The sequence below is a fragment of the Microcaecilia unicolor genome, chromosome 6 (assembly GCF_901765095.1).
Source record: "Microcaecilia unicolor chromosome 6, aMicUni1.1, whole genome shotgun sequence".
Classification (NCBI taxonomy): Eukaryota; Metazoa; Chordata; class Amphibia; order Gymnophiona; family Siphonopidae; genus Microcaecilia; species Microcaecilia unicolor.
This window is the reverse complement of record NC_044036.1, coordinates 301,642,881-301,670,237: the sequence shown is the minus strand read 5'-3', so window position 1 is coordinate 301,670,237 and position 27,357 is coordinate 301,642,881. Positions and strand designations below refer to the sequence as shown.

At 45.7% G+C, this 27,357-nt stretch overlaps 1 protein-coding gene and 1 non-coding gene across 2 annotated transcripts; one reads left to right on the top strand and one right to left on the bottom strand.

The window, feature by feature from the left end:
* Window positions 1–1,662: 1,662 nt before the first annotated feature.
* Window positions 1,663–27,357, bottom strand: LOC115472228 (ketosamine-3-kinase-like). Its single transcript, XM_030206428.1, has 6 exons — window positions 27,135–27,357; window positions 19,219–19,370; window positions 16,972–17,063; window positions 12,384–12,466; window positions 8,256–8,378; window positions 1,663–2,831 (listed from the first exon to the last, which is right to left on the bottom strand). Exons 1-6 carry the CDS (start codon window positions 27,273–27,275, stop codon window positions 2,493–2,495), a joined length of 930 nt encoding a protein of 309 aa, XP_030062288.1. The 5' UTR covers window positions 27,276–27,357; the 3' UTR covers window positions 1,663–2,492.
* On the top strand, window positions 18,032–18,098 carry LOC115473615. The gene has a single exon (XR_003942707.1). It is a non-coding gene; the product is annotated as a small nucleolar RNA SNORD31 (small nucleolar RNA).

Below are 27,357 nucleotides of genomic sequence, written 5' to 3'. Positions count from 1 at the left end.
AGGTTGAGATCACGGCTGATATACTACAAAGTTACCTGCTATCTATTCTGCATAGGTCAGTATTCCCCAGGCAATGGGAGCAGCAGTACAAGTTTGCTACACGGGCCTACATAGCACCAGCCAGAGCGCGTAGGGCAGGTTTTGGAACAGGGAACTGCCCTAAATGTGGAGAGCAAATGGCAACTTTGGGCCATATGTTCTGGCTGTGCCCACAGACTAGAACATTTTGGAAGCAAATCCTGGCAGAGATTAGCCGATGCTGGAAGCGGACAGTGGGAGATACCCCGTTGATATTATTTGACATATATGCTATTGCCAAACCGATCCCGGTGGGATGCACAGGCTTTCTCAGAAGGGCAGTGCTGACCGGAAAGAAAGTGATTTTGCTCAGCTGGAGAGAGACTCAGGCACCTACAAGAGAACTGTGGAGAACAAAGATGACAGAATTGTTACACCTGGAACTGTGTGGACTTGCTAGGTCTGCCCGTTCATATCAAGAACAGAATGCATTCCGCAGGGTGTGGGAGCGATATTGGACTACCCTTCAGCTCCACACAAGGCAGCGGATTCTGCACAAATTGAAATGGAGTGTAGAAACACCAATAGCACCTTCAACTGTCTTAAAGAAGTGACGTCAGATCCCAAACCCAGAACTCTGAAAGGGAGAGGGTGGGAAGAAAGAGGGAAGGGAGGGAAGGGGGGGGAGGAGGGGTGGGGGGTTATTATGGATAGAATGGACTAATGATAAGGTTTGTGGGCTGTTTCAGCAGCTAGGAGATTAGATAAATGGCTGCTTGGTCAGTATGGGGGAGGGAGTTAACATAAGGACTTATTCTTTGAAAGAGGCTGGGTAGCTATTTGATGTATAAGCCTTTTCGTTTGATCTGTTGCCAATTCTAGACATGTTTATCTATTTTAATAAAAGATCTTAACATAAAGGGAGGGGGGAGGTGGGATAAAATGATAAAAGAGTTGATGATAATGATTGGAGAACCAAAGGTGGAAGAATCTTTCCTTTTCTTGTTATTTGAATTACCGTATTTTTCGGACTATAAGACGCACCGGACCATAAGACGCACCTAGGTTTTAGAGGAGGGAAATAGGAAAAAAAAAATTTTCCTCTTTCCCTCCTCTAAAACCTAGGTGCTCCGGTGCGTCTTGTCCGGGTTTTGGACCTCCGTCCCGTACTTACAGGATTCCGTGTTCCCTGGTGGTCTAGTGACGTCGGGGCAGGAAAGAGCCCCCTCTTTCCTGCCCATCGCGCTGCTCTCCGTGCTTCTCAATGCTTTCCGACGGTCTCGGCGAGATTCAAAATGGCCGCCGAGAATCTCGGCGGCCATTTTGAATCTCGCCGAGACCGTCGGAAAGCATTGAGAAGCACGGAGAGCAGCGCGATGGGCAGGAAAGAGGGGGCTCTTTCCTGTCCCGACGTCACTAGACCACCAGGGAACATGGAATCCTGTAAGTACGGAACGGAGGTCAAAAAACGCTACCTTCGGACTATAAGACGCACCCCCCATTTTCCTCCCAAATTTTGGGGGAAAAAAGTGCGTCTTATAGTCCGAAAAATACGGTAACTGTTCCCGAAATATTTGTATTGGCTGATGTCTTAAGTCATCAATAAAAATTATTGAAATAAAAAAAAAAAAAGAGAGAGAGAGAGAGCTTTGTCGGGACAAAGGCAGGCATTCTGTCTTGTCTCCATGTAATGCCTCTCTTTATCTCCATCTGCTAGGACAGGGACATAACCTGCAAGTCTCTGGATTGATCTGTTGGGACTAATTGAAAGAAAATTACCAGGTAAAGACTAATTTTACCTTAATTTTGATCTGTCCATCTGTCTGCAGTCATACATTTCTTTATAAACAGATTAGAGGAGCTGTCCAGATGCTAGTGCTGAACAGTTGTGAATTGCACTAAAGTCAACCCCTTATAGCTGTTTTAGGAATATGCTAAAGAGAGACAACAGAGAGGGGGAGATTATAACTAAACAATATAGTGGAAAGGAGGCGGTATGGGGGAAAGAGTGTAAAAAGGGAGGAGGCAGAAGAGATTAATATGAGACAATTAGAAGAATATGAGAGTATGGGGTTGAGAGAACATGTTGGGGACAGTGTAACGTCTGTGAGTGAATGGGGGAGTTGATAAAAGGGAACAGAAAGAAAGAAAGAAAGATCTCGGGAGTCAAAAGTTCTGAAGCAAAGAGAGGGAATGAATCCAGTTAGTTCAATAAAAAGGTCTCGCCTATAATTTTTGTTCAACTGTTTTTCCTCATATTCAAGTGGACCATCACAATAACCATAATCTTTACTCATTGTTTTGTTAAAATAGACAGCTACATTGGTTTCATGTCCCAGCATCATGGATCTAAGTAAATTAGCTTGGTGTTTGTTGTTGGATATCTATGGCAGTGCTTAAAAAGGCAAGAGACAAGCTGGTATATGGAGAAAATCAAGGGGTATTTAACACTGTAAGGATTGCTAATTTCAATGTTATTGTAAAAGTTTTCTCATTAGGTTTAGAGAAGATCCTCTGTATTGTGTTCCAAAGTGGTTCCAGTGGTTTACATAATTGAAAAGCTGGTACAGCTTTTGGCGTTGCTCAAAACCCGGAGCTTTCGGGATTTTCTGGTGGTAGGCAGAGAAGAATGAGCTTCCAAATCCACCAAACATTCCTGCAATCGCTAACTCGAACTCAGAATGTCCATAGAAGGAAGCTGGATCAAACACAATGGGGCCAGTGTCATCCTCGGCTACATTCCCTCCCCAGAGGTCTCCGTGCAGAAGTGCTGGGAAAATCTCTATGTCCTTGAACATCTCAGGTATCTTTAGCTGGCAACAAAGAATGTATTAACACTTAGAATGGTGTGAAACCTCGTCCAAACAAGATTGAAGAGCAATAGGTATAAAGACTTGCTGTCCAAATTAGAAACAAATGCCGAGTAGACACCTTGGGGGCAATTTTATATATGGCGCTACAAGCTAAGTGCCAAACGCTAAGCTAGTAAGTAGTCTATAAATGGCAAATTTGCACACCAAAGCTGTTATAGATTACTGTAGCTTAAGTTGGCAATGAGGTTCCTACATGTATGTGTGACCGCTTATGCCTGTTTTATGGCATAAATGTTCACAACTAAATGTAGCACCTGCGTGTACAACTAATAGTATTCGATAAAATGCATGCTGAAATACTTGCCCCCCCCCCTTGGAATTATGCACTAGATCACTTAGGTGACATATAGTAGAATACCGCCTAAGTGCAGTTATGTGTGTACCTGCCATTAAGTCATGGAAGGTATGTGCCTAACTTTTAGCACACTATATAGCTACTGTACAGCTCACAGCTCTAGCTAACAAGTTGTGCCAGCACATAATCAAAACAGCAGAGTGGTAACTGAGCTGCATCACAACAGTTTGGGGAGGGGGAGGTAATTCTTAGAATTAGGTGACAATAACGTGTGTAAGTGCCAGTATTCAAGTCATGTATGTGTTTGTGTGTTCACATATACACCTATATTTAAGCATTTTCTTGAAGTACACACACACAAGGTGGGCATTTCCTCTCAGTTTGGGCTGGGCACACATTTGGGGGGGGGGGGGGGGAAGAATTATATAATACTACACCATAATGTGTGTTTTTTTAAACACTGGCTAATGCAAGTGATTGCACCGAAACACTAGGATTTTGTAAAACAAATTTAAAAAGTAAGGGCCTTCTATTCCTTATAGAATTGTATTATATAGCTTCTATTCTGCCTTTAACCGTAAGGATGCAAGGCAGATTACATATAAAGAGCAGCTTCACATGAGAAGGAATATATAATAACCATTTCCCATCTACACAGACATAATATTCAATTAATAAAAGATGAATATTGATCCCCCACAAACTAAATCATTTAGCGCACTGTTTACTATGATGCACTAGTGTTTTTAGTGTGTGCTAAAATTAGAGCATGCTAAATGCTAGATTCACCCATATGTTCCTATGGGCGACTTTAGCATTTATTGTGCCCTTAGCATGGCTTAGTAAACAGGGCCCTTCTTGCAGCCAGTGTATACTTGTTGGCACGCTGTTCTGTTCATTTCCTTCGAGTTTATGCTTGGTGGGAACTGTGTTCACGATCTCACAGAGAGCATGCTTATTGATAATCTTATCTAGTCAGTGTACTCTGCGAATAATATTTGTGATGAGGCAGGTGCTTTGTTGCGCCAAATCACGGACCGTGTCGGGTCCTTTGTGCGAGCAATCAATAAAGTGTTTTCCAAGCACCATCTCCCAAGTTGGTTTTGTCTGTGGTCAGTTGGTTGTGTTGTTTGGCTTTGCTGTAGAGGTTTTTCCTGTTTGCTGTTCCTGCCCAGTCTACACCCATGATGCAGTGGCGTAGCCAAGGGTGGGCTTGGGTGGGCCCAGGCCCACCCACTTTGGGCTCAGGCCCACCCAGTACCAGCATAGCTATATTGTGGCTGGCAGGGATCCCCAAGCCCCACCAGCCGAAAACTCCCAACAACTGTCCCTCCTGCATAACTTGTAAATAGCAGATCTTCGCCTGAAGTGAGCAGTGACTGATGCATACTGCTCACACCAGCCCCATAGCCTTCGCTCTGATGTATTCTTGCCTAGGCGGAAACAGGAAGCTGCATCAGAGGGAAGGGTATGGAGCCAACATCAGCAATGTGTATTAGTTGCTGCCTGTTGCTGGTGAAAATCTGCTGTTTAAAAGGTATGCGGGAAAGGGAGGATATTAGAGAGACCATATGGCATGCAGGTGACAGGAGAGACCACATCATCTGTGGGATGAGGCGGGGTTCTTCTGCCCACCCATCTTGGGTCCAGGCCCACCCAAAATTGGGTGTCTGGCTACGCCCCTGCCATGATGCATAAATATAATGGCATCTCAGTGTCACGTCTATGGCCATGACCACCCTCAGACTTACCTTATTTCTGGGGGTCAGCTTCTAAGCTGGCTTCTGCCTATCCTTTCTGGAGTAGTTTTCCTTCTGTGTGCTGGCTGCTTCCAGCATGGCTCTAATTACTCCACTCTACTGCTCCTGGGGGTTCTGCCTGAGTTAGCTCTACCTCTGTCTCCAGCCTGGCTCTGTTTGCTCCACTGTGCTGCACCTAGGTATTCTAAGTCTCTCTATGTTCTGTGTGCGCTCTGCCTGCTCCTTGGTTTGTGCTCCTCTCATCTGCTGGTGGCCAGAGCCAGTGGCTGCCATAGTTTGTCTTTCTGCTCCTACCCGTTCCAGACTTTAGCCTAGTCCGGTCCAGTTCTTCCAGGCTGCCAGACTTGTCTCTCTTGTTTGTGCCTGGACAGCCTCCGTAGTTGCTTACTGATGGCTGCAGCTGCTCCTCAGTTGTTGAAGGGCTTTATTAATCACTTAGAGACTGCAGCCTTTGCCTTTGCATCGTCTAAGGTCCCTGGTATGTTAGAGTGCTCTGTGCACTGCTACCTTGTCCAGTTCAGTGTGAGTTTCTAGCTTGTTACTAGTAGCTTGGGCATAGCTTTTCTTGTTGGCTTGTGTACAGCTTTACTAGTTCTCCTGTGTTTTGCTTAGTGTGAGTTTCTAGCTTGTGACTAGTTAGCTTGGGCATAGCTTTACTAGTTTTCTTGTGTTTAGCTTTCTGGTTTTCCCGTGTGTTTTCCTTTGCTTCTGGAGCTTCAGGCCTAGTCCTGTCCGCTGCCAGTACTCCTTGCTACTGGAGCTCCAGCCATAGTCTTGCTACTTGACCTGATCATTGCCTGAATCTGACTACTCTCTGCCTGCTGCCTGACCTGACTACTGCCTGAACCCCGATACTTGCTGCCTGCTGCCTGACCCGACTACTGCCTGAACCCGGATATTCTCTGCCTGTGGCCAGACCTGACTATTGCCAGAACCCGGACATTCCCTGCCTGTCTGCCTTGCTTTCGCCTAGGTGCCTGGGGGCACTTCTGTATCCTGATTCCTGTTGTTCCTGCTTGCTAGTTCCAGTTCCGGTTTTCCTGTAAGCCCTGCCGGCTGCCCGAATCTGAGGGCTCAACCCTCGGGGAATGGTGGCTAAGCATAGGTGAAGCCTAGGTCCAGTGTGTTCCTGTCCAGCGAGTTCCGGTCCCGTGTGTTCCAGTCCAGTGGGCTCCACTCCAGTGTGTACCAGTCCAGTGGGTTCCAGTCCAGTGCGCACCCATCCGGTGCGTTCCAGTCCTGTGTATTCCAGTGCAGAACTCCAGTCCAGGGTTCCAGTCCAGCCTTGCCTCGTCTCTGCTTTGAAGGTGACCTTGCCTGCCACTGCCGCTCCACGGTAGAGGTCCAAGGGCTCACAAACCCAGTGCTTTCAGGGAAGAAGCCTGACACTCAGGTTCACATTTCATAGAATATTGTACAGTTGGAATACTGGTATTTACACATGTATGTGCACACATGGGTATGTATATGCTGGTATTTTGGTCCTTTACATACGTTGTTGGTGCCCCATGGGAGATAATTCTATAAGGAGCTGCCTAGTTTTCAGTTTATAAAATATCTACTAGTGGAAAATCCATGCCAGGTTTGGACAATATGTTACTCTTTGCCTTTAGGTGGGCAAATGGGCAGAGTTTAGGTGGAGCACGGGCAGAGTGCATAAATATACACTGGACTAAATTCTATAAATGGCATCCAAATTTGGGCATCAAAACAAATTGAGTACTAAGTGCTAATCTATAAACACTGCTCAAAGTTGGGCCCTGTTTATAGAATAGCATTTAGCCCTGGTGTCCGCGCCCAGTTTTAGGCGTAAAAATTTACACCAACTGAAACCTGGTGTAAACCCTCGCATGTTCATTAGGTGTGGAACCCCCAAATTCTGTAATAGTGCATGCATTTTTAGTGAATGACCCCAAGGCAGCGGCAGCGGTTCCCATACACTGCCCTGCCACCGGCATACGCCTCTTCCCTTTACTGCGGCTGCCTGAGCCTCTGACGAAACAGGAAGTTACATCAGAGAGGTGGCCGCAGTAAAGGGAAGAGGTGGGTGCTGGCAACAGGGCAGCGTATGGGAATCACGGCCACTGCCGGGTTTGCAACGTGATGAGGTAAACGCAGCGAAGGGGGAGATGCCGCTCCTGAAGAGTGTCGCCTGAGGTCCCAATGGTCTAGCCAACCCTCACCCACCCATGCTCATCCCATGGCCATGACCCCTTTTCAGTTGCAAGCTAAAAGATTTAGGTGCACATCTTTATACAATAGCAAGATATGCATGTAAATCTAATTTGTTCCTAATTAGCACCAAATAATAGATTGTTAGCACCTAATTATTGCTAGTTACTGCTTATTTGTTTATTAGGTTGAACATGCAAATATGGAACACACCTGATGCGCGTCAAATTTCGGTGCACTATTTTGGACGCCATATATAGAATCCAGGGGTCTATGGGTAACATCTAGGCACAAGCATTTAAAACAGCCATACAGGCCCGTGCCAAGGGTCTGTGCCCCCCCCCCCCCCCGCAGACGAACAGTTGGCGCCCCCCCCGCAGATGAACAGTTGGCGCGCGCGCCCCCTCCCCCCCCATGAAGATGATCGCGGCGCGCCCTGGGGGCCTTTAAATCTTTTACTTGCAGTCGCAGCAGCGTCTGTGAAAGCGGAGCGCTGCCGACGTCTCCCTTCCCTTCGCGCTGTTGGTTCCCTCAGTGTCCCTCCTTCTTCTGACGTCAGAAGAAGGCGGGACACTGAGGGAACCAACAGCGCGAAGGGAAGGGAGACGTCGGCAGCGCTCCGCTTTCACAGACGCTGCTGCGACTGCAAGTAAAAGATTTAAAGGCCTCGGTGGTGCAGGGCGAGGGTAAGCACCACGGCGGTGCCCTCCAGAAGTGGGCGCCCTCCTGCGGTGCTTACCCCGCTTACCGCATCGGCACGGCCCTGCAGCCATAGAGCTAGTGTAAAAACGATTGCACCTTAACACATAGGTGCATTTTCTGCTGCTTGTGCTAGTATTCTGTAAAGAAAAGGAGGTGCCTACCTTTCTTTACAGAATAGGCTAGAAACAGTTGTCAGCTTACCTTCTGCTCTTATCCTAGTTGCCCGGTTACAGAATTAGCTCATAGCGATACTTTTTTTTTTCTTCCTAGCACTAAATATGGTACGACAACTATATATCCTTAACTATTTCTTGTCAAGATTATCTTGATTTATATTTTTTGAAATGCATAATTTAAAAAAATGTATAAAGGCCTGAAGTTTTAACAGCCTCTTTTATGTAGGGGGCAGGGGGTGACTGGAACTGGCTTCCCTACCTGGAGTGCTGCCCACAGCTCTCTTGCTTTTCTGTCTCCATAATCCTTCTCAATCAAATCCATCTGAGTCTGAAGTCGCTGATGTATGAAGAAGGTGGCCCAGTCACTCTGCCAGTCATTTCTCTGGAAATAAGATGCCAAAATAGTCATTATTCCATGGTCGAAGTGATCAACCCTGCTGTTCCGCAACACTAATGAACTGCATCAGATGTATGCATGATGAAAACAAGGACATGACTTACATCACATATAACTGATCGCAGTAATGTGAAGAATCACAATGCTGACCGTGTATCGTGTAAGGTGCAATTCAAGTTAGGTGCCTCAATGCTATGATAAGTGAGGGGAAAACAAGGTTTTATGGATAAATAGGACCCCCTTTGGCAGGATGAGGGAAAGAAATACATGGAAGCCACTAGATCTTGGATAATTAGGAGTTTAGGTAAGTAAGGATAGGTAGGGGTAGTGGGATGGGAACCGTAGGAGGGTAGGAGATTATGTGCAGTAATAGAAAATTACCAAGTAGTTTCAGCTAAGTTCAAAGAAAAAAATTTATTTTCCTTGAGTTAGTTAGAGATTTAACTATTGCTGTGGTGGTACAGTTTGCATACTGAATGAGAACTGTGTTAAAGGGTGTCAGACCTCACATTATTGCTTGGAAGAGGCTAACCAGGGGTTGAATTTGCATAAGGCCAAATACTGAGGAGCCTAATTTGCATATTGCCAACAACCTTCTATCCGACCATGTTTTGGTCACCCAGAAAATCTCTGACCCCCCCCCCCCCCCCCCCCCCAATATTCAGTCAGCAGCGGTCAGTGTTTTTTTAAATGCTGTTCGTCGCCGGCTAAATTATCCCTCGATATTCAGTGCCGGGCCATGTCCGGGCACCGGCACTGAATATCGGGGGATAGTTTTGGGTGGGCAAGCTGTTGGGGCTTATGCGGGTCCGGGTGATATCCAGCCAAGCCCGCATAAGAAAGTTATGAATATCAGGCTGGGACCTGCATTTTAAAAAAAGTCCCCCCCCCCCACAGCCCCTGACAACAGCACAACAGCCTCCCAGGGCTCCCCTCCCTAACAACATCCCCCTCCTGGCAGAAGCCCCATCCCATCTCTACCTCCTGGTCAGGATAGGACCCCTCCTCAGGGTCTGCCTGACCTCACTGGTGGTCCAGTGAGGTGTCGGGAGAAGCAGCCATTTTCGAGAAGCTGCTGCTAGGAGCAGGAGCGAGGAGGATTTGCTCCTGCCCCCAATGGCCTGCTGGACCACCAGGGATCTCAGGTAGGTCCTGGGGGAGGGTCCTATCCTGACTGGGAGGTAGGGGGATGTTGTTGAGGGGGACGGAGATGTTGTTGAGGCGGGGCACCCCGGGAGGCTGTTGTTGGGGGCTGTTGGAGGGTAAAATGAAATGTTTTAATGCAGGTCCCAGCCTGATATTCAGCCAGGGCCCACATTAAGATAAGTGGTTGAATTTAGGACAGCTTTTGAGCTGTCCTTACTTCACCTGCTTAACTTATGCGGGCCTCGGCTGAATATTGCTGGAGCCTCCGTAAGGCTTGGCTCCTCCCCAGCGCCACCTCTTAGCCTACCTATGACCAGCCCACTTTTTGGGGGGCCGCTCAGAGGCAATATTCAACAGCACTCCTCGCTTTAGTGTTGCTGAATATCAGCAGTTGGGCGGTGACTGGTGATTTAGCGGACAGGAGAGGCTCCTACCTGCTTAAATCACTTTGAATATTGGCCACTGAATGCTCAAGAAAGCGCATGAACTACTGTTTTGCCCAAGGAAAGCCTTCTACTCAGTAAGGGGACTGTCTGATAGGGGATGAGGAAGTCACCCTGAGTGTAAAGGGTTCCCACATCCAGGACTACTGCTCTATAGGCAGTGTTAAAGTTAATGGTCTCTGAGCTTTTCTTAGAGACAAAGTTGTTCAGTAGCCTCTTTGGGACTACTGACTGAGTTCCTGGGCCTAACCAGAGCACTTGAGGAATTGATGGATGCAGGACCCTGTGACAACATATATACCCAGTTCAGTTAGACTTCTATAAAAGAAAATAGATATTTATTTTCCTTTATAGAATAGACTTTAACTAGGTATCCTTTGGGTGCCTAATTCTAGGTGCCCTTTTATAAAATTGCTCTGCACATGTTGGTTATATGCTTATTATCACAGATGTTCTGCTCCCCCTGGATCTTGAGAGTTTTACAAAACTTCAAGGTGTTTCCAAATCCTGTAAAGAGCTGTCTCTTGTACTAGTGAGAGGCAACTCACTAAAAGTTAGGTCACACACGCTTCTCTACTAACAGGCCTTTCAGTGTAAGAAAACATGGAACCAAGCTGGAGATTGTTTTTATCTACCCCTCTCTAGACACCCCCGGTGGACCCTTCCACACGGAGGTATACAGAGGGTTTGTTCTTCGATTAGCTTCTTTACCGCCTCCCTAAATTCCAGTGACACCCCTTCCCATGGGTATCGACGCTGGGGAGGCATCAGAAGGCGCAGTTCAAATCTAATCCCCATTACCACGGCTTTCTGTCTATCCGGATCTAAGTGAATCTTTGGCCATTTATGTTCCCACATTAAATCTATGTAAGTAAGAGAGAGAGAATCTAACATGTGTATATGGGTAGTATTCAGTGAAATAGGTGAATGAGAGAAAATAGATTGAAATAAAGACTGAAACCAGTTAGTGAAAGAATTACTCATTTATTCTTACCCCAAATAGGGTCTTCAGTTAGGTACAGACATCGGACAGATTCTGGGTACAACTGGACAGAGCTTCGCTGCTTCAGAGGCGTTGGGGAAAAGTTCCGAAGAATCCTCGGAAGAGCACTGCTTATATAGAATTTGGTGCCCATACAAGTCTATGGAGAGGGATTTTTTTTTCTCTAATATTGCTTAATCTATGAGTCATGACCTCCGGTCAGGTGCCCACCTGCCCCTCCTCCCACAGATTGCTTAATAATTTCAACTTTTACACTTTCACTTCCTCTTTTCCAATCTTAAGAGAGAGATCTGTGTCTTTATATCTTGTGATACCAGGAGCCATATTTCAAAGACATCCTCCATCTTAAGAACCACACTTTTTACCATTTTTGTCATTAATTTCTACATCTTAAGTGTTACACTCAATTTGAAAGTTGTACCAGGTTTCACTAAGACTCACCAAGCAGCCCTGCTCTTGCAAGCTCTCTGCTATAAGGCCATCAGCAGGTTATTAGGCCTAGTCAGTACTTATCAGCTGTTCCAAGCTGTGCAGCTTGGCCCACCACTATTCCAGTGGATAGGTCTCAAGCTTGAACACATATTAACATTCCCCTCTTCACCCTATCCCATAGGGTGACACCAGGGTTAACATACCATGGTACCATCCATTCCAGAAGGTATCCTATAAAACTATTGGTTTGGAGAGTCTAATTAAAACCTGATATGGTCACATTCCTGAAATTCAGATCATAACATAGACACTACTTCAGTCATTTCAGAAGGCTCTGGGGGAGGAGGGAGCCTAAGCTGACCCTAGGCAGTGTTGCCTCATGGTTAGTGTGGGTTCATACATTTTAAGCCCTATAAGGAACCACAGTCTGTGACCTCAGTCCAAGGGTGGCTGAATTAATCAGGGAGTTAAAAAAAAAAAGGGGAAACCCCTCAGGTATCTGTGCATGAGGTTTCAAGGTACAACAGCCCTTGCAGAGTGGAAAGAAGCAGGAAGAGAGCTGGACCAAAAATATAAATGAATTAACAGGAAATGGAAGAAACTAACACAAAAAGTGGTATTAAATCACTAGCTGGAGGAATGCTATATAGCAGCGATTCCCAAGCCTAGTCCTGGAGGTACCCCAACCAGTCAGGTTTTCACAATATCCACAATGAATATTTAAGAGAGAGGTTTATATGTAGTGGAGGCATAAGAATAGCCATACTGGGTCCAACCAATGGTTAATCTAGCCCAGTAGTGGCCAATCTAAGTCACAAGTACCTGGCAGAAACCCAAATAGTAGCAACATTCAATGCCACCAATCCCAGAGCAAGCAGTGGCTTCCATGGCTGGCTGGAGTGCCTTCAGGGCCAGGTTTGAGAATCACGGCTATATAGGATTCTGTCAAGAAAAGGATGTCCTTACCTGGGGGATATATCCACAACAAGTGGTGGTATGGAAACCAAACTTTTCCACAGGCTGCAGGTCACCTTGGCCACTCCCTTTCCCTTACAAAAATAAAAATAAAGAGCTGATCAGAAAGAAGCAGCAAATACCACTCACACTGTTGCTCAATTCTGCAAGAAGTACACGTCAATCCAATAGGTGCAGAGCATTCTGGGACACCCAGGGGAGAGGCCAAAGTGCTCAGGAATCTTGTACTGGTTTCATGTAGGTGTAGGGCTGATGTGGCTCCCCTTCAGCTCCTGGCATGTGCAGAACTTTGTACCATACGACAGAACTGTATAAGGGAAGAAACAAGGAAACCCCATCTAAAGAAAAGGATGCATTACTAAAGAGTGCATTAGATACCAAAGATGGCAGTTAACTGTAATTGTACAGTAGCAGAAAATCGACAAGTAGAAAACTGTCCCACACCCTACCTAGGGTTACCATATGTCCGGATTTACCCGGACATGTCCTCTTTTTTGAGGACATGTCCGGACGGGTTTTGCCAGTCTGCCCGTTTGTCCGGATTTCTGGACAAACGGGCGGGAAGGCAGCAGGCCTATCCTAGCCTCCCCCTCCCTTACTTACTATCTACTGCCCTGGTGGTCTAGTGACCTCTTCGGGGCAGGAAAGAGCCCCCTCTTTTCTGCCTGGAGCGCTGCCCTTGCCCTGCATCCTGTTGCTGTGATGGTCTTGGGATTCAAAATGGCCGCCAATAGTTGAAGCGGCTTCGCGAGACTTCAACTCTCGGTGGCCATTTTGAATCCCGAGACCGTCACAGCAACAGGATGCAAGGCAAGGACAGAGCTCCGGGCAGGAAAGAGGGGGCTCTTTCCTGCCCCGAAGAGGTCACTAGACCACCAGGGCAGTAGATAGTAATGGAAGGGGAGGGGAATATGTGACCCGGGGGGGAGGGGAGGGGAATATGTGATAGGGGGCGGGTTGAGGATGCAAAAGGGGTGGGGCAGGGGCATGGGCGGGACGTGTCCTCTTTTTGAGAGGACAAAATATGGTAACCCTAACCCTACCTGTCTTATAGAAATGCAGGGTGGTCAAATATTAGGATGTCATAGTACAGACAATGCAGAAATAAATAGCCTGCTTGCACAGCTCAAGTACATAATACTTTTATGGGGTAATTTACAAAGGCATTCCTGTGTATAAAACAGAGATTTATATATGAGAATGGTCTTCTTGAAAATTGTTCACGCTTTGAAATTTACATACTAAACCAGGTTATCTGTTCAATATGTTTGAATATGTGTTAACAATGCAGCACTATGTTAAATGTTAGCACGTGCTAACTGCCAACATTATACAAGGAAATTCATAGTAGGAAGTGTGGCATTACAAGGAATGGGCAGGTATTGCATTTTGCAGGCTGTTATTGCATGTGGAGTGTAAGAGTAGTCTAATGGTTAGAACAGTGGGTTGAGAACCAGTGAAGCCTGCTTGAAATCCCACTGTGGCTCCTTGTGACTTTGGGCAAGTCACTTAACTCTCCATTGCACCAAACCTTTTTTAAACCAGATACACTAACTGCTGAACATCCTCTGGCAATTAATTCTATAGCTTAACTATCCTATATAATAATTTGCACCTCCAACGTTCCATGGCTGGCTGGCTGTCCGGGTTTCTAACATCTCCTGATGTCAACTAGCCTCCAGCGTTCCATTCCCCCTCACTGTTTTGCCCTTGAGTCAAGACGTAATGACATCAGAGGGTGGAACAGTGAAAGGGAAGGGAACGCTAGAGGCGAGCTGACGTCAGGAGGGATGTTACGAACGGAACGGAAGCCAGCGCCTGCCAGCCAGAGAACGTTCAGGTACAAATCGAGGGGAGGAGAGAATCGCGGGACATCAAGGGGAGGGCAGAGGAGAATTGATGGACATGGATGGGATGGGAGGACAGTAGAGGAAAGAATCGTGGGACACGGATGGGACGGCAGGGAAGAGGAGAATCGCTGGACATGGAGGGGAGGGCAGGGGAGAGAGAAAAAAAAAAGCTTACATGACAGCCTTCCTAGGGCCCGTTTCATTGTTGAGGAAACGGGCATGGTTCCACTAGTTAGTAAATATTTCCTCCTGTTCATTTTAAAAGTAGTAGCATGTAACTTCCTTGCATGTCCCCTGGTCTTTGTAGTTTTTTAAAGAGTAAAAAACTCAATTTACATTTACCCGTTCTACAACACTAAGCATTTTGTAGGCCGCAATCATATCCCCCCCTCAGCCGTCTCCTTTCCAAGCTGAAGTGTCCTAACCTCTTAAGCCTTTCCTCATATGACAGGAGTTCCATACCCTTAATCATACTGGTTGCCACTCTTTGAATCTTTTCTAATTCTGCTATATCTTTTTTGAGATACAGCAACCAGAATTGCACACAATACTACTCAAGGTGTGGCTGCACCATTGAACGATACAAAGGCATTATAATATTCCTTGTCTTATTTTCTATCCCTTTTCTAATAATGCCTATCATCCTGTTTACTTTTTTGGCTACTGCTACACACCGGGCAGAAGATTTCAGCTTATTGTCTGCAATGACACCTATATACTATACTATTCTAGTATTTATAGCCCACTTATATCCAGCTCTGGAATCAAAACAGGTTATATAATGTATAATTACCTAAAAGCATTATCTTCATATAATTAAAACAAAAGTCAAAAACAAGTATGATTTGGATTACTCTTCCCAATGTCCATCACTTTGCATGTATCCACATTAAGAGGTCCTTTTATCAACTGTTGGTAGGGCTACCGCCAGGATAGCACACAGTGAGTCGAATCTACCACTGAGCTTGCCCAGGAGTCCAGTGGTAGCTCCGTTTCTGCTACGTGCCGTTTCTGGTGGTAGAAAATAGTTTTTATTTTCTAACACTGGTGGGTGGGAGTAGGCATGCCCCGCACGCTGCTCGATTACCGCTGGGTTACTGCTGGAACCCTCGTCGCCTACTGTCTGTATTCCAAAAATGCCCTTTTACCCACTGCGGTAAAAGGTGGCCTCAGAGCATGGCAAGCCCATGTACTGATGTCACTGGGGGCCATCTTTTACCGCCACTTGGTAAAAGGAGCCCCTGAATGTCATCTGCCATTTGGATGCCCAATCTTCCAACTTCCTAAGGTCTTCTGCACTTTTTCACAATCCACATGCTTTCTAGCACCTCTGAATAACTTTGAGTCTTCTGCAAATTTAAATCACCTCACTCATTGTCCCCGTTTCCAGATCATTAATAAATATGTTAAATAGCCCCAGTCACAGTACAGATCCTTTGGGGTATTCCACTATTCAACCTTCTCCACTGAGAAAATTGTCATTTATGTGCCTCTTTGCACACATATGTACACATATGCCAGTACAGTAATACCTCGGTTTTCGTTGACTTCGGTTATCGTCGATTTCGGTTTTCGTCGATTTTTTCCATGAAAAGTTTGTCTCAGATTTCGTCGGCGTCCCCATGTGACCTCGCTGCTAATTTTGCAAAAACAAAGGGCGACCCACGCGTTCTCCTGCTCATTGATTCATATAGAAATAATTGCCTCGGTTTTCGTCGGTTTCGGATTTCGCCGATTGTTTTCGGACAGATTATCGACGAAAATCGAGGTATCACTGTATTCTGGTCATTTACATGCATTTGCTACTAATGGGGGGGGGGGGAGGACGGTGTGTCAATACTGTGTTTTCACAGAGCTTGCCTGTACCTCACTATTGAAAATGTAATAGTGAAACAGCGCCCCCCACTGTAGGTGGAGGACTCCCGTTCAGCTTAGAGAGAATAGTGCTAAGCACGTTTGTTTTTTCAGTGCCATATATAGAGTTCACCTCTATATGCATGAAAACCTGTATGGAGCACCATAAGTGCATATGTTTACATGCATTTAGGGAATGCATTCTTGTGGGTGGGGTTGGTGTGTATGTATATACTTTTGCAATTTCAAAAGTATGAACGTAAATTCACAGAGAAATAATACCCACAAAAATATCAGGTGCAAATTTGTGCATGTATGTTTGCCAAGGTGATTTTCATAAGGTAAAACTTTCTCTATAAAATTTGATAAATGTGAAGTACCCAGATGCAAATTTGTGTACATATTTTCCCCAAAATTGGGCAATTTTCACACTGTGTGTGTAAATGCAAAGTCTGTGGATACTTTTTATCCATGGATATTATATCAAATTTTATAGAGAAAGTTTTACCTTATGAAAATCACCTTGGCAAATGTACAGAATTTCCTCCATCACTGAGGTGTAGCTGCACATTACAGACATTCTCAAACTCGGAATACAAACATCAAGAGAGAATTTATTCTTTTACATTTTTTACTATCTAGTTTCTTTTTCCTTTAAACTTAAAATTTAGTGGGTTTTGTTTTCTAATACTTGGTCAGTATGAAGCTTCTCACTTTCTGTGAAAAACCTGTCTCCTGAGATTTCCAGGGTGTGCAACATCTCTGTTTTTGCTTTACCCGTTCTATGGATTTGTGATACATGAGCTCTGACAAGAGTGAAAATATCTCTGATGTACTGTTGAACTCTACTGTAAAACATGATGTTTCTACTGTACCGACAGTGCTTGCATCCCTCTTCAGCCTCTCTCCAAGCTTCTGGTTTTGCTGATGAAGATTTGCTATTTCTTCTCCCAGCTGAGCCGCATATCTACAGTATCAAAGTAAGAAGCTCCCAATAGAACAAGCAACTTTTTCCAGCATACAGTGTGCCAAGACATCAAAATCTAGGTATGGAATCCATATATATCAGAGAAATATCTCTGAAAGCTAACACTTGGGTGAATGTCTTAAAAAAAGCAGAAAAAGTACTTTGCCATTTTTTTTTATTTTGTTTTTTTTATTATTATTTTTATTAAATTTTACAATTATACAATTAATAATTTTAAAACATCAAAGCAAGAATATGAGTATATTATACAATAATCAAAGCTGAGTTTTACAAGCAACGCTATACACTATTAAGTAGCAAGTGAAAGAAAATGATTTAACATTTTCCATTTTCTAACACCAACAGGTGGTCCTAAAGAGGAATAAGAAATAAACTGTTCATATTTCTTGTACAGTAAAATCCAATTCCACCAAAGATATACATTAACCTGAGAATTGTCCTTCCAATGTGAGGTTATTAATTTTAATGCAACTGATATTAAAAAGTCAAACAGTAGTTTGTCCTCTTTTGAAAGAAAAAAATGGAATACAAACAGACTTCCAAATAACAAACTTTGGTGAAAACGATGCTTGAAAACCAAAACTAAGTTAACTTATCCCAAGCATCAGACCAAAACAAAAGTAAATAAGGACTTTGCCAGTTATAAAAATATGATAGAGTCACCCCTGTCTTATACGAACCTCACTGGTTAACAACAGAAGTTCATATCAAATTTAAGGTCTGCTGTTTTGTTTTTAAAATTTTGCATGTTTTATTTCCTTAATAACTGTCAAACTCTATACTTTCCTGAAGCCAGAAGTATTAAATCCAAAAAAATTATTAACATGTACTTTTGGATATCAAGCAGTGCCTCTTTGGAATATCCTTCCTATTTCCTTAAGACATTCCATTAATTATTTATTATTTCAACATGATTTAAATGGAGAGGGACAGCACTGCTGTGGAACTAAGCACAGGATGAAGATCTACCACCCCAGTCTGACACTGTGGCTGACTGGTATTCTCTGAAACTGACAGCTACAAGGCAGGCTGGAGGCTCAAGAGTATGTGCTTTCTCCCTCAGGTACTTGCAGGGCCACCGCCCCCACGATCGTCACCGCTGCTGCCCCCCTCCCTCGGATCGCTGCAACTGAAATGCAAATACCTTGGCTGGCGGAGATCCCAAGGCCCCCGGCAGCAGAAGAGGTCTTCCTCCAGCGCTGCTCTTCACTCTGCCCATTGCCTGCCCCTGTGGCTGCTTTTTCTTTCAGCGCATGCTCAGTTTCAAAACCGAGCATGCGCGGTCTGAGAGGAAAAGCAGCCACTTAGCAAGCAATGGACAGAGTGAAGAGCAGCGCTGGAGGAAGGCCTGTAGTGTCTGCTCTTCTGGGTCCTCCCCAGGCTCCCAGGGGGGCCCAACACCGGAGTTTTCTCGCTCCTGCTCCTACGCGATCACCCGGGTCCTGTCAGGAACAGGAGAGAGAGAGACCTCACCTGCCCCCCCTCTCGGTGGCCCTGAGTGCTTGTGTGCAATACAGGTTCATGCAAACAGACACTGTTTGTGGTGGACAAGAATGTCGGAATTAATTAATTAGGATGTCTGTTGCCATGGAGTGTGGAAGAGCAATTCACTATGCTGTTGGTTTCATATGTTTTAATATCACAAATAAACCTTGAACTTTTGAAAAAAAAATTCTTTTTTATATTCAGAGCTGTCTTACAATATATGCTTTTTATACCACTATCATGTCTTATCATTATCATGTTACCCAAGATCCTTCTGTAACACTAAATGTCTATTTTCTAATGTATTTACACTATTCATGATGTATTGTAAGCCACATTGAGCCTGCAAAGAGGTGGGAAAATGTGGGATACAAATGCAATAAATAAATGAATAAATAAATAAATAAAATCTCAGCATTACCGCACTAGGAGCTGCTTGATAAAAGAGGCCCTATATTAATAAATAAATCCAAATAAATGAATAAATAAATTAAGTGCAAGAGTAAAACAGTCTTCACACTCATTCAGACTTTCTAAAATTTCTCAGATGATACAGTCAGGGATCTGGACTGAGAACTGCTCAAGTCACAGAGGCCATCAAATGCAATATATTTTCAGTCTTTCATCACATTAAGCCTTCATGACGTACCTGTGCAAGTGACTCATCTTCAGATGCTCCATGACAAAAACAGCCCCACCTCCTGCCATGTCTAGCACTGTAATAGGCTTGGGGACCCTCACTGTATGGGTCTGTCGGATTGCCTCCAAGCTTGCAGCTTCCCCATCAAACATCATCTTTGCCTATCGAAAGATAGAAGGCTCATTTTTGAAAGAAAAAATATGCAAAAAATGGTGCAAAGATGGACATGTTTCTCACACAAAAACATTTAAACCATTTAATCAAACAAACAAACAAAAAATATAAGTCTGCTATTTGCCCAGAGAAAAGCGTTTTGAGAGTGGAAATGTCATGGTCATGAGATAGGTGGTGTTACATGGTATTTGGGTTTTTTTTTTGTGCTAATTGATAGCAAAATGATTTCCTTGTGCCAGAAAGAAAAACATCATAAATTGGACCTGCTTTAAAACCAAACTTGTCTTTGGGCCCATTTGTGATTTTGCTGAGTTGGAGAGTGGAGAGGTGGAATCCTTGGTTTAGGAAGAAGAGCAGAGAGTTACAGAGTGCTCTGTTACCTTTGTTTATTTGCCCCTGTCTGAACATTTTGATACTCACTTCCTTCCTTGCCCTACCGATCAATTCCCCGCGCTGTTCCAAAACAGCACCTAAAAATAGCGCCAGAACAGCGCGGGGAATTAACTCCCCAATGATCAGTCTTAATTACATGCAAATGTAGGTGTGTTATTAGCGTTGATCATTGGGAGAAGTGCAGGAGGATTGTGCCAGGGCGCATATGCTCTCAAGGCATAAAACTCCTGCACTTGACAGGTCCAGGCAGTCAAAAGCTCGGACCTGTCAAACTCAGGAGCTGGGGGTCCATGAATCCCCCTGGACCTCCCCAGAAGCAAGGCCCTGGTGGCCTAGTGCCCCGCCAAGCCCTCACACCTTCCCGGTCAGTGACACGGGGGGGGGGGGGGGGGGGGGGGGAGAAGAGCCTTAACCTTAATGCCAACTCCAAGCTGGCATACGGTTAAGGCGCTATCCATCTTGTACGATCAGAGCTCAGTGCTCTGATCATATAGACAGAATACCGGAAAACTCATTTAAATACAATTTAAATGAGCTCTGCAGTATGCCCTCTGATAATCAGTGCATGGTAAATGCGAGCGCTAGCGCTAGTGGCCTCTAGCGCCCGCATTTAATTTAACCATCTGGTCATCTGTGTCTCATTTCCAAGTCCTTGCCCACACCTGCCAGCTCCCTAGCCACACCCGTTCCTTGCTCTGCATCTGACATCCTTCCCCAACCAAACCCTCACTGTCCCCAAACCTTCTGTCTCGTTGTTGCTCTGTTTGTCCACTCCCAGTTTCTCACTGTGCTTGTGTGTTCCTGCTGTTTGTGTGAGGACTGTTTGCTGGTGCTGGGACTCATAGTTGGAGGAGTGCAGAGTGGTCTTACTGTGTTACTGGGCTTAGTGGGTTGCACCTGTGGTGGTGGGACACATGCACGTCAATCATGGATGCGGTGAATGCTATTGTGGCTGACGCTTTGCTGGATGTGGATGAGAGTTTTATGGGGAAGCCCAGGATGAGATACCCCAATCCCAGACTATTTAGGCCCAGGACCCACTTCCTGGACATCACTGACCAGCAATTTGTTTATTTTATTTATTTATTTAGATTTTCCTCACACCTTTTTCAGTAGTACCTCAAGGTGAGTTACATTCAGGTACTCTGGATAGTTCTCTGTCCCAGGAGGGCTCACAATCTAAGTTTGTACCTGAGGCAGTGGAGGGTTAAGTGACTTGCCCAAGATCACAAGGAGCAGCAGTGGGATTTGAACCTTGCAAGACCAGTGCTCTAACCACTAGGCCACTCCTCCACACAGTATCTCAAAACTTCAACCGGAAACTGTGTCCAGTAGCTCAAATAAACATCATCCTCGAACAGTGGTGGACATTTGAGGACGGCATTTATTTGAGCCACTAGACAACATTCCCAGCCAAAGTTTTGAAATACTTTTCTCTTTTCTGGCATTAAAGAGCCAAGCCCGACACACTCATCTGATCCCTGACGAAGGTGTTCATTCATTGATTCAGAAATGCCTTACTAGGTATAGCGTTTCCGTACAGCTCCTTTGTAACAAGCTACAACCCCTCCTCCAGGCCAGGACACGCAGGAATAATCCAGTGCCAGTCCACGTTAAGGTCACTGCCTCCCTCACCTTTCTTACAACCAGCAATTTTCAGTCAGTGCTAGCAATGAATGCCGGCCTCACCCAACCAGCCATCTCCAACTGTCTTGCCCAGTTCTTTGATGCCTTTCTCACCCACACCTCAGAATATATTACCTTCCCAGACCCTCCAGAACAACATGGCTAAGTTTTATGCCATAGACCACTTCCCCTCTGTCATTGGCGTCATCGACTGCACACGTAGAACGAGAGGACATGAAATGAGATTGAAGGGGGGCAGACTCAAGAAAAATGTCAGGAAGTATTTTTTCACGGAGAGAGTAGTGGATGCTTGGAATGCCCTCCCGCGGGAGGTGGTGGAAATGAAAACAGTAACGGAATTCAAACATGCGTGGGATAAGCATAAAGGAATCCTGTGCCGAAGGAATGGATCCTTAGGAGCTTAGTCAAGATCGGGAGGCGGGGCTGGTGGTTGGGAGGCGGGGATAGGGCTGGGCAGACTTATACGGTCTGTGCCAGAGCCGGTGTTGGGAAGCGGGACTGGTGGTTGGGAGGCGGGGATAGTGCTGGACAGACTTGTACGGTCTGTGCCAGAGCCGGGGTTGGGAGGCAGGGCTGGGGAGGTGAGGATAGTGCTGGGCAGACTTATACGGTCTGTGCCTGTGCCTGTGCCAGAGCCGGTGGTTGGGAGGTGGGGCTGGTGGTTGGGAGGCGGGGATAGTGCGGGGCAGACTTATACGGTCTGTGCCCTGAAGAGCATAGGTACAAATCAAAGTAGGGTATACACAAAAAGCAGCAAATATGAGTTATCTTGTTGGGCAGACTGGATGGACCGTGCAGGTCTTTTTCTGCCGTCATCTACTATGTTACTATGTTACTATGTTAGACCTCCCCTCCCCTCCCGGCATACAAAGAAACCTATAGGAACAGAAAATCATATCACTCCGTGAACATGCAGGTCATGTGATGCCCGGGGGAGATTGTGGACATGTGTGCTCAGTACCCAGGGGCCACCCACAATGCATATATTCTGCAGTTTTATGTTATCTACCACAGGTTTGACTGAGGGGAGATCACCAGTGGCTGGCTCCTAGGTAAGCAGTACCCTCATACCCACTCCCCCCCCCTTACATCACCACCCTACCACCCTCAAGATGCCCCTCTGAATCCACACCCATGACCCATACTCCACAAGGTTCACATACAAAAGCACACTCATGCATGTGATTCCTGCTCCTCCCACAGGTGACAGAGACTACCCCCAGCGAACCTGGCTAATGACTCTCATTGTCCACCCCCACAATGAGGCAAAGGAGGAATATAACAAGAGGCACAAGAACACCCAAACTATCATTGAGTGTACCTTTGGCCAGCTCAAAAACAGATTCAGATGTCTCGTTCCGGAGGGGGGGGAGCTCCTCTACAGCCCAGGACAAGGTTGCCCAGATACTAATGGCCTGCTTTGCATTGCAGTAAAGACAATTCCTGCCAGAGGAACACAGCAGCAGGCAGAACAAGAACATGACAACCCCCTTTCCACCTGCCCACAGCGCTGACCAGGTACTATACCAGCTGGGGGTTTCTGCCAGACAAGACTCATAGAGACAAATTTCCAGTAAAGGTCAACGCAATATTTATTTGTGCTCACCATATCTTTTTGCTATCCTCCCACCACCCCCTCCCCCAGAAAACGTGTACCCCCCTCCCCTCCCATCACCACACACACACACCCTCCCCTCCCCCAGCACATACCACCACAGCGTGGTGTTTGCCTCACAGCCCTACTTCCTCCTCCCCCCTCCCCCCTCCCTTTCTCCTCTCCATCCCCTCTGGGGGCCACCTCTCCCACCCTTGCTTTCATCATTTCCTGTCTGGCGGGACCCAGCCGATGGAAGCCTGCAGGGCTGGCACAGGCAGCAATAATTGGGTAGCATGCACCAATTTCACATCTACCATGGGACGCCTGAGTGCACCCCGCTCCAATGCTGCGCTAATAAATTGTAACCTGCGGTAAGCACATTTCACAGGACCCCACAGTCATTCACAAAGGAAAAATATTCAACATAAAGGAATATTTCACATGCTCATCTTCCAATGTGGTATATATCATTCAGTGTAAAAAATGTAACGAAGGATGCTATATTGGAGAAACAGGCCAGATGCTAAAGACAAGATTTAATTTACATAGACATCACATGAACAATACTGGTGCCAGCCGGGTTCCCACCCCTGTGGGCCAGCACTTTACAAAACCAGATCACTGTGCCAGTAAGAATCCTGAAAGGTAACTTTAAAACAATACAGGAACTTAAGACCTTTGAACTCAGAATGATTGAATATTTTGACACCCAACAGACAGGACTCAACAAAGATCTGGGTTTTCTAGCCCATTATAAACCATAAAGTTGTATTGCTCTGTTTATCACCCTCCTCTCACCTACTCACCCCCAGGGGCGTAGCCAGACAACAGATTTTGGGTGGGCCTAGGCAAGAATTGGGTGGGCACCAAGTGTTCTCACCCCCCCCCCCCCCCCAAAAAAAAATAAAATTATCTCAGCTGGTGGGAAAACGCTTCTTTCCACCTTGGCAGCAGGCATGCACTGAAAACTGAGTATGTGCAGGTGCCGGTGTTGTGGAGAGTAGCATTTTCGTTACCATCAGGAGGAAATCTTCAGTTGGCGGAGCTTGGGATTGCCACCAGTTACCACTAAACATGTGCTACTGTTGGGTGGGCCTGAGCCATAAATGGGTGGGCCCTGGCCCACCCAAGCCCACCTGTGGCTACGCCACTGCTCACCCCCATCCTGTTAGACTATCTCTGAAATGCTTTGATGTTCCTATGCATACCTCCTACCCATTCTCACCCTGTTAGACTGTCAATGAAATGCTTGGATGTTTTACTTATATATACTGTCATCTACCACATTTGCTTATTTCCAATCTGACGAAGAAGGGCAACCTTCAAAAGCTAATCAAGAAATGTATTAAGTTATGTCCAATAAAAAAGGTATCATCTTATTTTCTTTTCCATGTTTTATTTTGTTTGATTTCTATTGATTACCTTCACAGGTTAGTGAAATGGCCCCTAAGTATTTCAAACCATTTGTAGTTCCTCTATGTGCACATTTCCTTTGGAACCTAAACCATAACTATATGATGAAAGATTCACTGCCCAGGAAAAGGATCTAGAAGTCATCGTTGATGATACTTTGAAACCCTCTGCTCAATGTGCAACGGCAGCTAAGAAAGCAAATAGAATGTTAGGAATTATTAGGAAAGGAATGGAAAGCAAAACCGAGAATGTTATAATGCTTTTGTATTGATCCATGATGTGACCACACCTCGAATATTGTGTGCAGTTCTGGTCAATGCACCTCAATAAAGGTATAGTGGAATTTGTAAAAGGTACAGAGAAGGGCGATGAAAATGATAAAGGGGATGGGTCAACTTCCCTATGAGGAAAGGCTACTGCGACTAGGGCTCTTCAGCTTGGAGAAAAGATGGCTGAGGGGAGATATGATAGAGGTTTATAAAATACTGAGTGGAATGGAACAGGTAGGTGTGAATGGCTTTTTACCCTTTCCAAAAATACTAGGACTAGGAGGCACACAGAGAAGCTATTAAGTAGTAAATTTAAAACAAATTGGAGAAAATAGTAGTTAAGCTCTAGAATTCATTGCCAGAGAATGTGGTAAAAGCAGTTAGTTTAGCAGGGTTTTAAAAAGGTTTGGCTAATTTCCTAAAAGAAAAATCCATAACCCATTATTAAGATGGACTTGGGAAAATCCATTGCATATTCTAGGATAAGTAGCATAAAATCTGTTTTGCTGTTCTGGGATCTTGCCAGGTACTTGTGACCTGGATTGACCACTGTTGGAGACAGGATACTGGGCCTGGTCTGTCCCAGTACAGCAATGCTTATATTCTTATGTTTATATTGTAAACATGCTTTCAATTAGGTCATTGAGGTATCTTTGTGTTTCTAGGGGGCCATAAGTGCCATTTTGGATGCAGGCACTGACCTAAGTGACACCAGATCTCTGCTGCCTGGGACTACTGAACTTCCACTGCAGACTCCCACTGGGGGTGGGGTTAGTCTGTCGGGGGGGGGGGGGGGCACAGTTTTACCATCAGTGGTAGCTAACACATGGTGCAATACCACACACTAGCCGTCACATCTGCTGATAGTGCAGGTGAACTCAACACGTCCTCTTGAGGAAGCGTTAAATGCACCTACTTTATCAGCAGTACTGACATGGTGCACCATGTGCTAGTTATCACTGCCCCCACTCAGCACATTAAGTCATTAGTGTGGGATTTTCACCACACTGGCTGTTTTAATGTGCATCAGACGTTTGGTATTGAACTGTGCTAGCATCTAACGTGCAGTAAAAGCCATGTGAGCTGCTCAGTGCAGCTTTGTAAAAGTGTCCCTAAGTGTTTCTCATCCAGTGGACAAAAAGTGGCAGATAACTCCAACAGACCTCGGCGGGAGGGGGTCCAGAGCCCGAGGTGGGGGGGGGGCACAGTTTAACCCGCCTCCCCCAGCTGCTGACCCCCCCCCCCCCCGTCGCTGCCAGATACCTTTGCTGGTGGGGGTCCCCAACCCTCGGCAGCCGAAGTCTTCTTCAGCGCCGGTCTCCGGCGCCTTTGCTGATCTGTTTCTGTCTGACATCCTGCATGCATGTCCTGTACGGGGCTACATACAGGACATGCATGCAGGACGTCTGGAGTCAGGACTGACAGAAACAGATCAGTGAAGGCGCCGGAGACAGGCGCTGAAGACTTCGGCTGGTGGGGGTTGAGGACCCTCACCAGAAAAGGTACCTGGTGGCGGCGGGGAAGGGTCGGCGGAGGCGGGAGGGGGGATCGAAAGTGGTGGTGGAGGGTTGGCTGAGGCAGGAGGGGGATCAAAAGTGGCAGTGAAGGGTCTGCGGTGGGGGGGATCAAAAATAGAGGGGGTCAGGGCTAAATCTGTGGGGGCCCATGCCCCCGTGGCCCCACCTAGCTATGCCCCTGGCCTCCGGGGATACATCGCTCATACATATTACATTCTATAAACTCTAAAAGGAAGTATTTTGGTGAGCATTAACATTAAATCTGAGATGGTTTAGGAGTGAGATTCATAAGTGTCATGGTATGCATAAAACAAACCCGTTTGGAGATACAACTCCAGGAAAGGGACTTAGAAATGTTCTATTTTAATTATACATACCCTCAGGCTGGGTGAGGGTGGGGAGGTTAACATGAAAGGTGATAGGGAGGAGGGCAAACTGTAGGGGGAAGGAAAGAGAAACAAAAGCATAGCACCTCTAATAGATATACAATTTCCATAACTGGGATATTAAGTTTTTACTTGCCTGTAGAAGCAGGGCTATGTAACTTATGTGGACTGGTGTTTAAATCTATTTGCCTGAAACACCTGAATGACTAACAATGTTAAAACTGAGCTGTACCTACAGAATTCCTTGGATGTTAACAAAAAAAAATGAAAGGGTATCTATGGATCTCCCATACAGGAGAAAAAAAGTATGGTCCCTTGCTAGAAGAATTTATTGTGATGCACAGTGCCTCATAAGTATTTGGAGAACAACTCAGCACCCAGAAGAAAGCCAGATTACTTCTTGCTATGTCATTTTGTCCCGTTGGAAGCACATGCAGTATTAAAAGCTCAAGCTGCGCTTGCCTGGGATAATGCACTGCTTTAACTATTCTGACAAGTCCGTCTAGAAGCAAGAAATTAAACTGTTAACCTCTGGCTTGTGATTGATTTTCACGAACACCTGTCCACGGTCAGTCTCGTAGCTCTGCCCCTGGCTAATGCAGCCCCCCGCTGAGCCCCCAAAGGCTTTCACCACTGACGTGTTCAGCCCCCGTCTCAGCAGCTCTTCCATGTTCTTCTGCCTTTTTAGCTGCAATGCAGAAATAAGAATAGGGAGGAAACAGTGAATATTGCAGAGCGTTACTGCGGAGGGT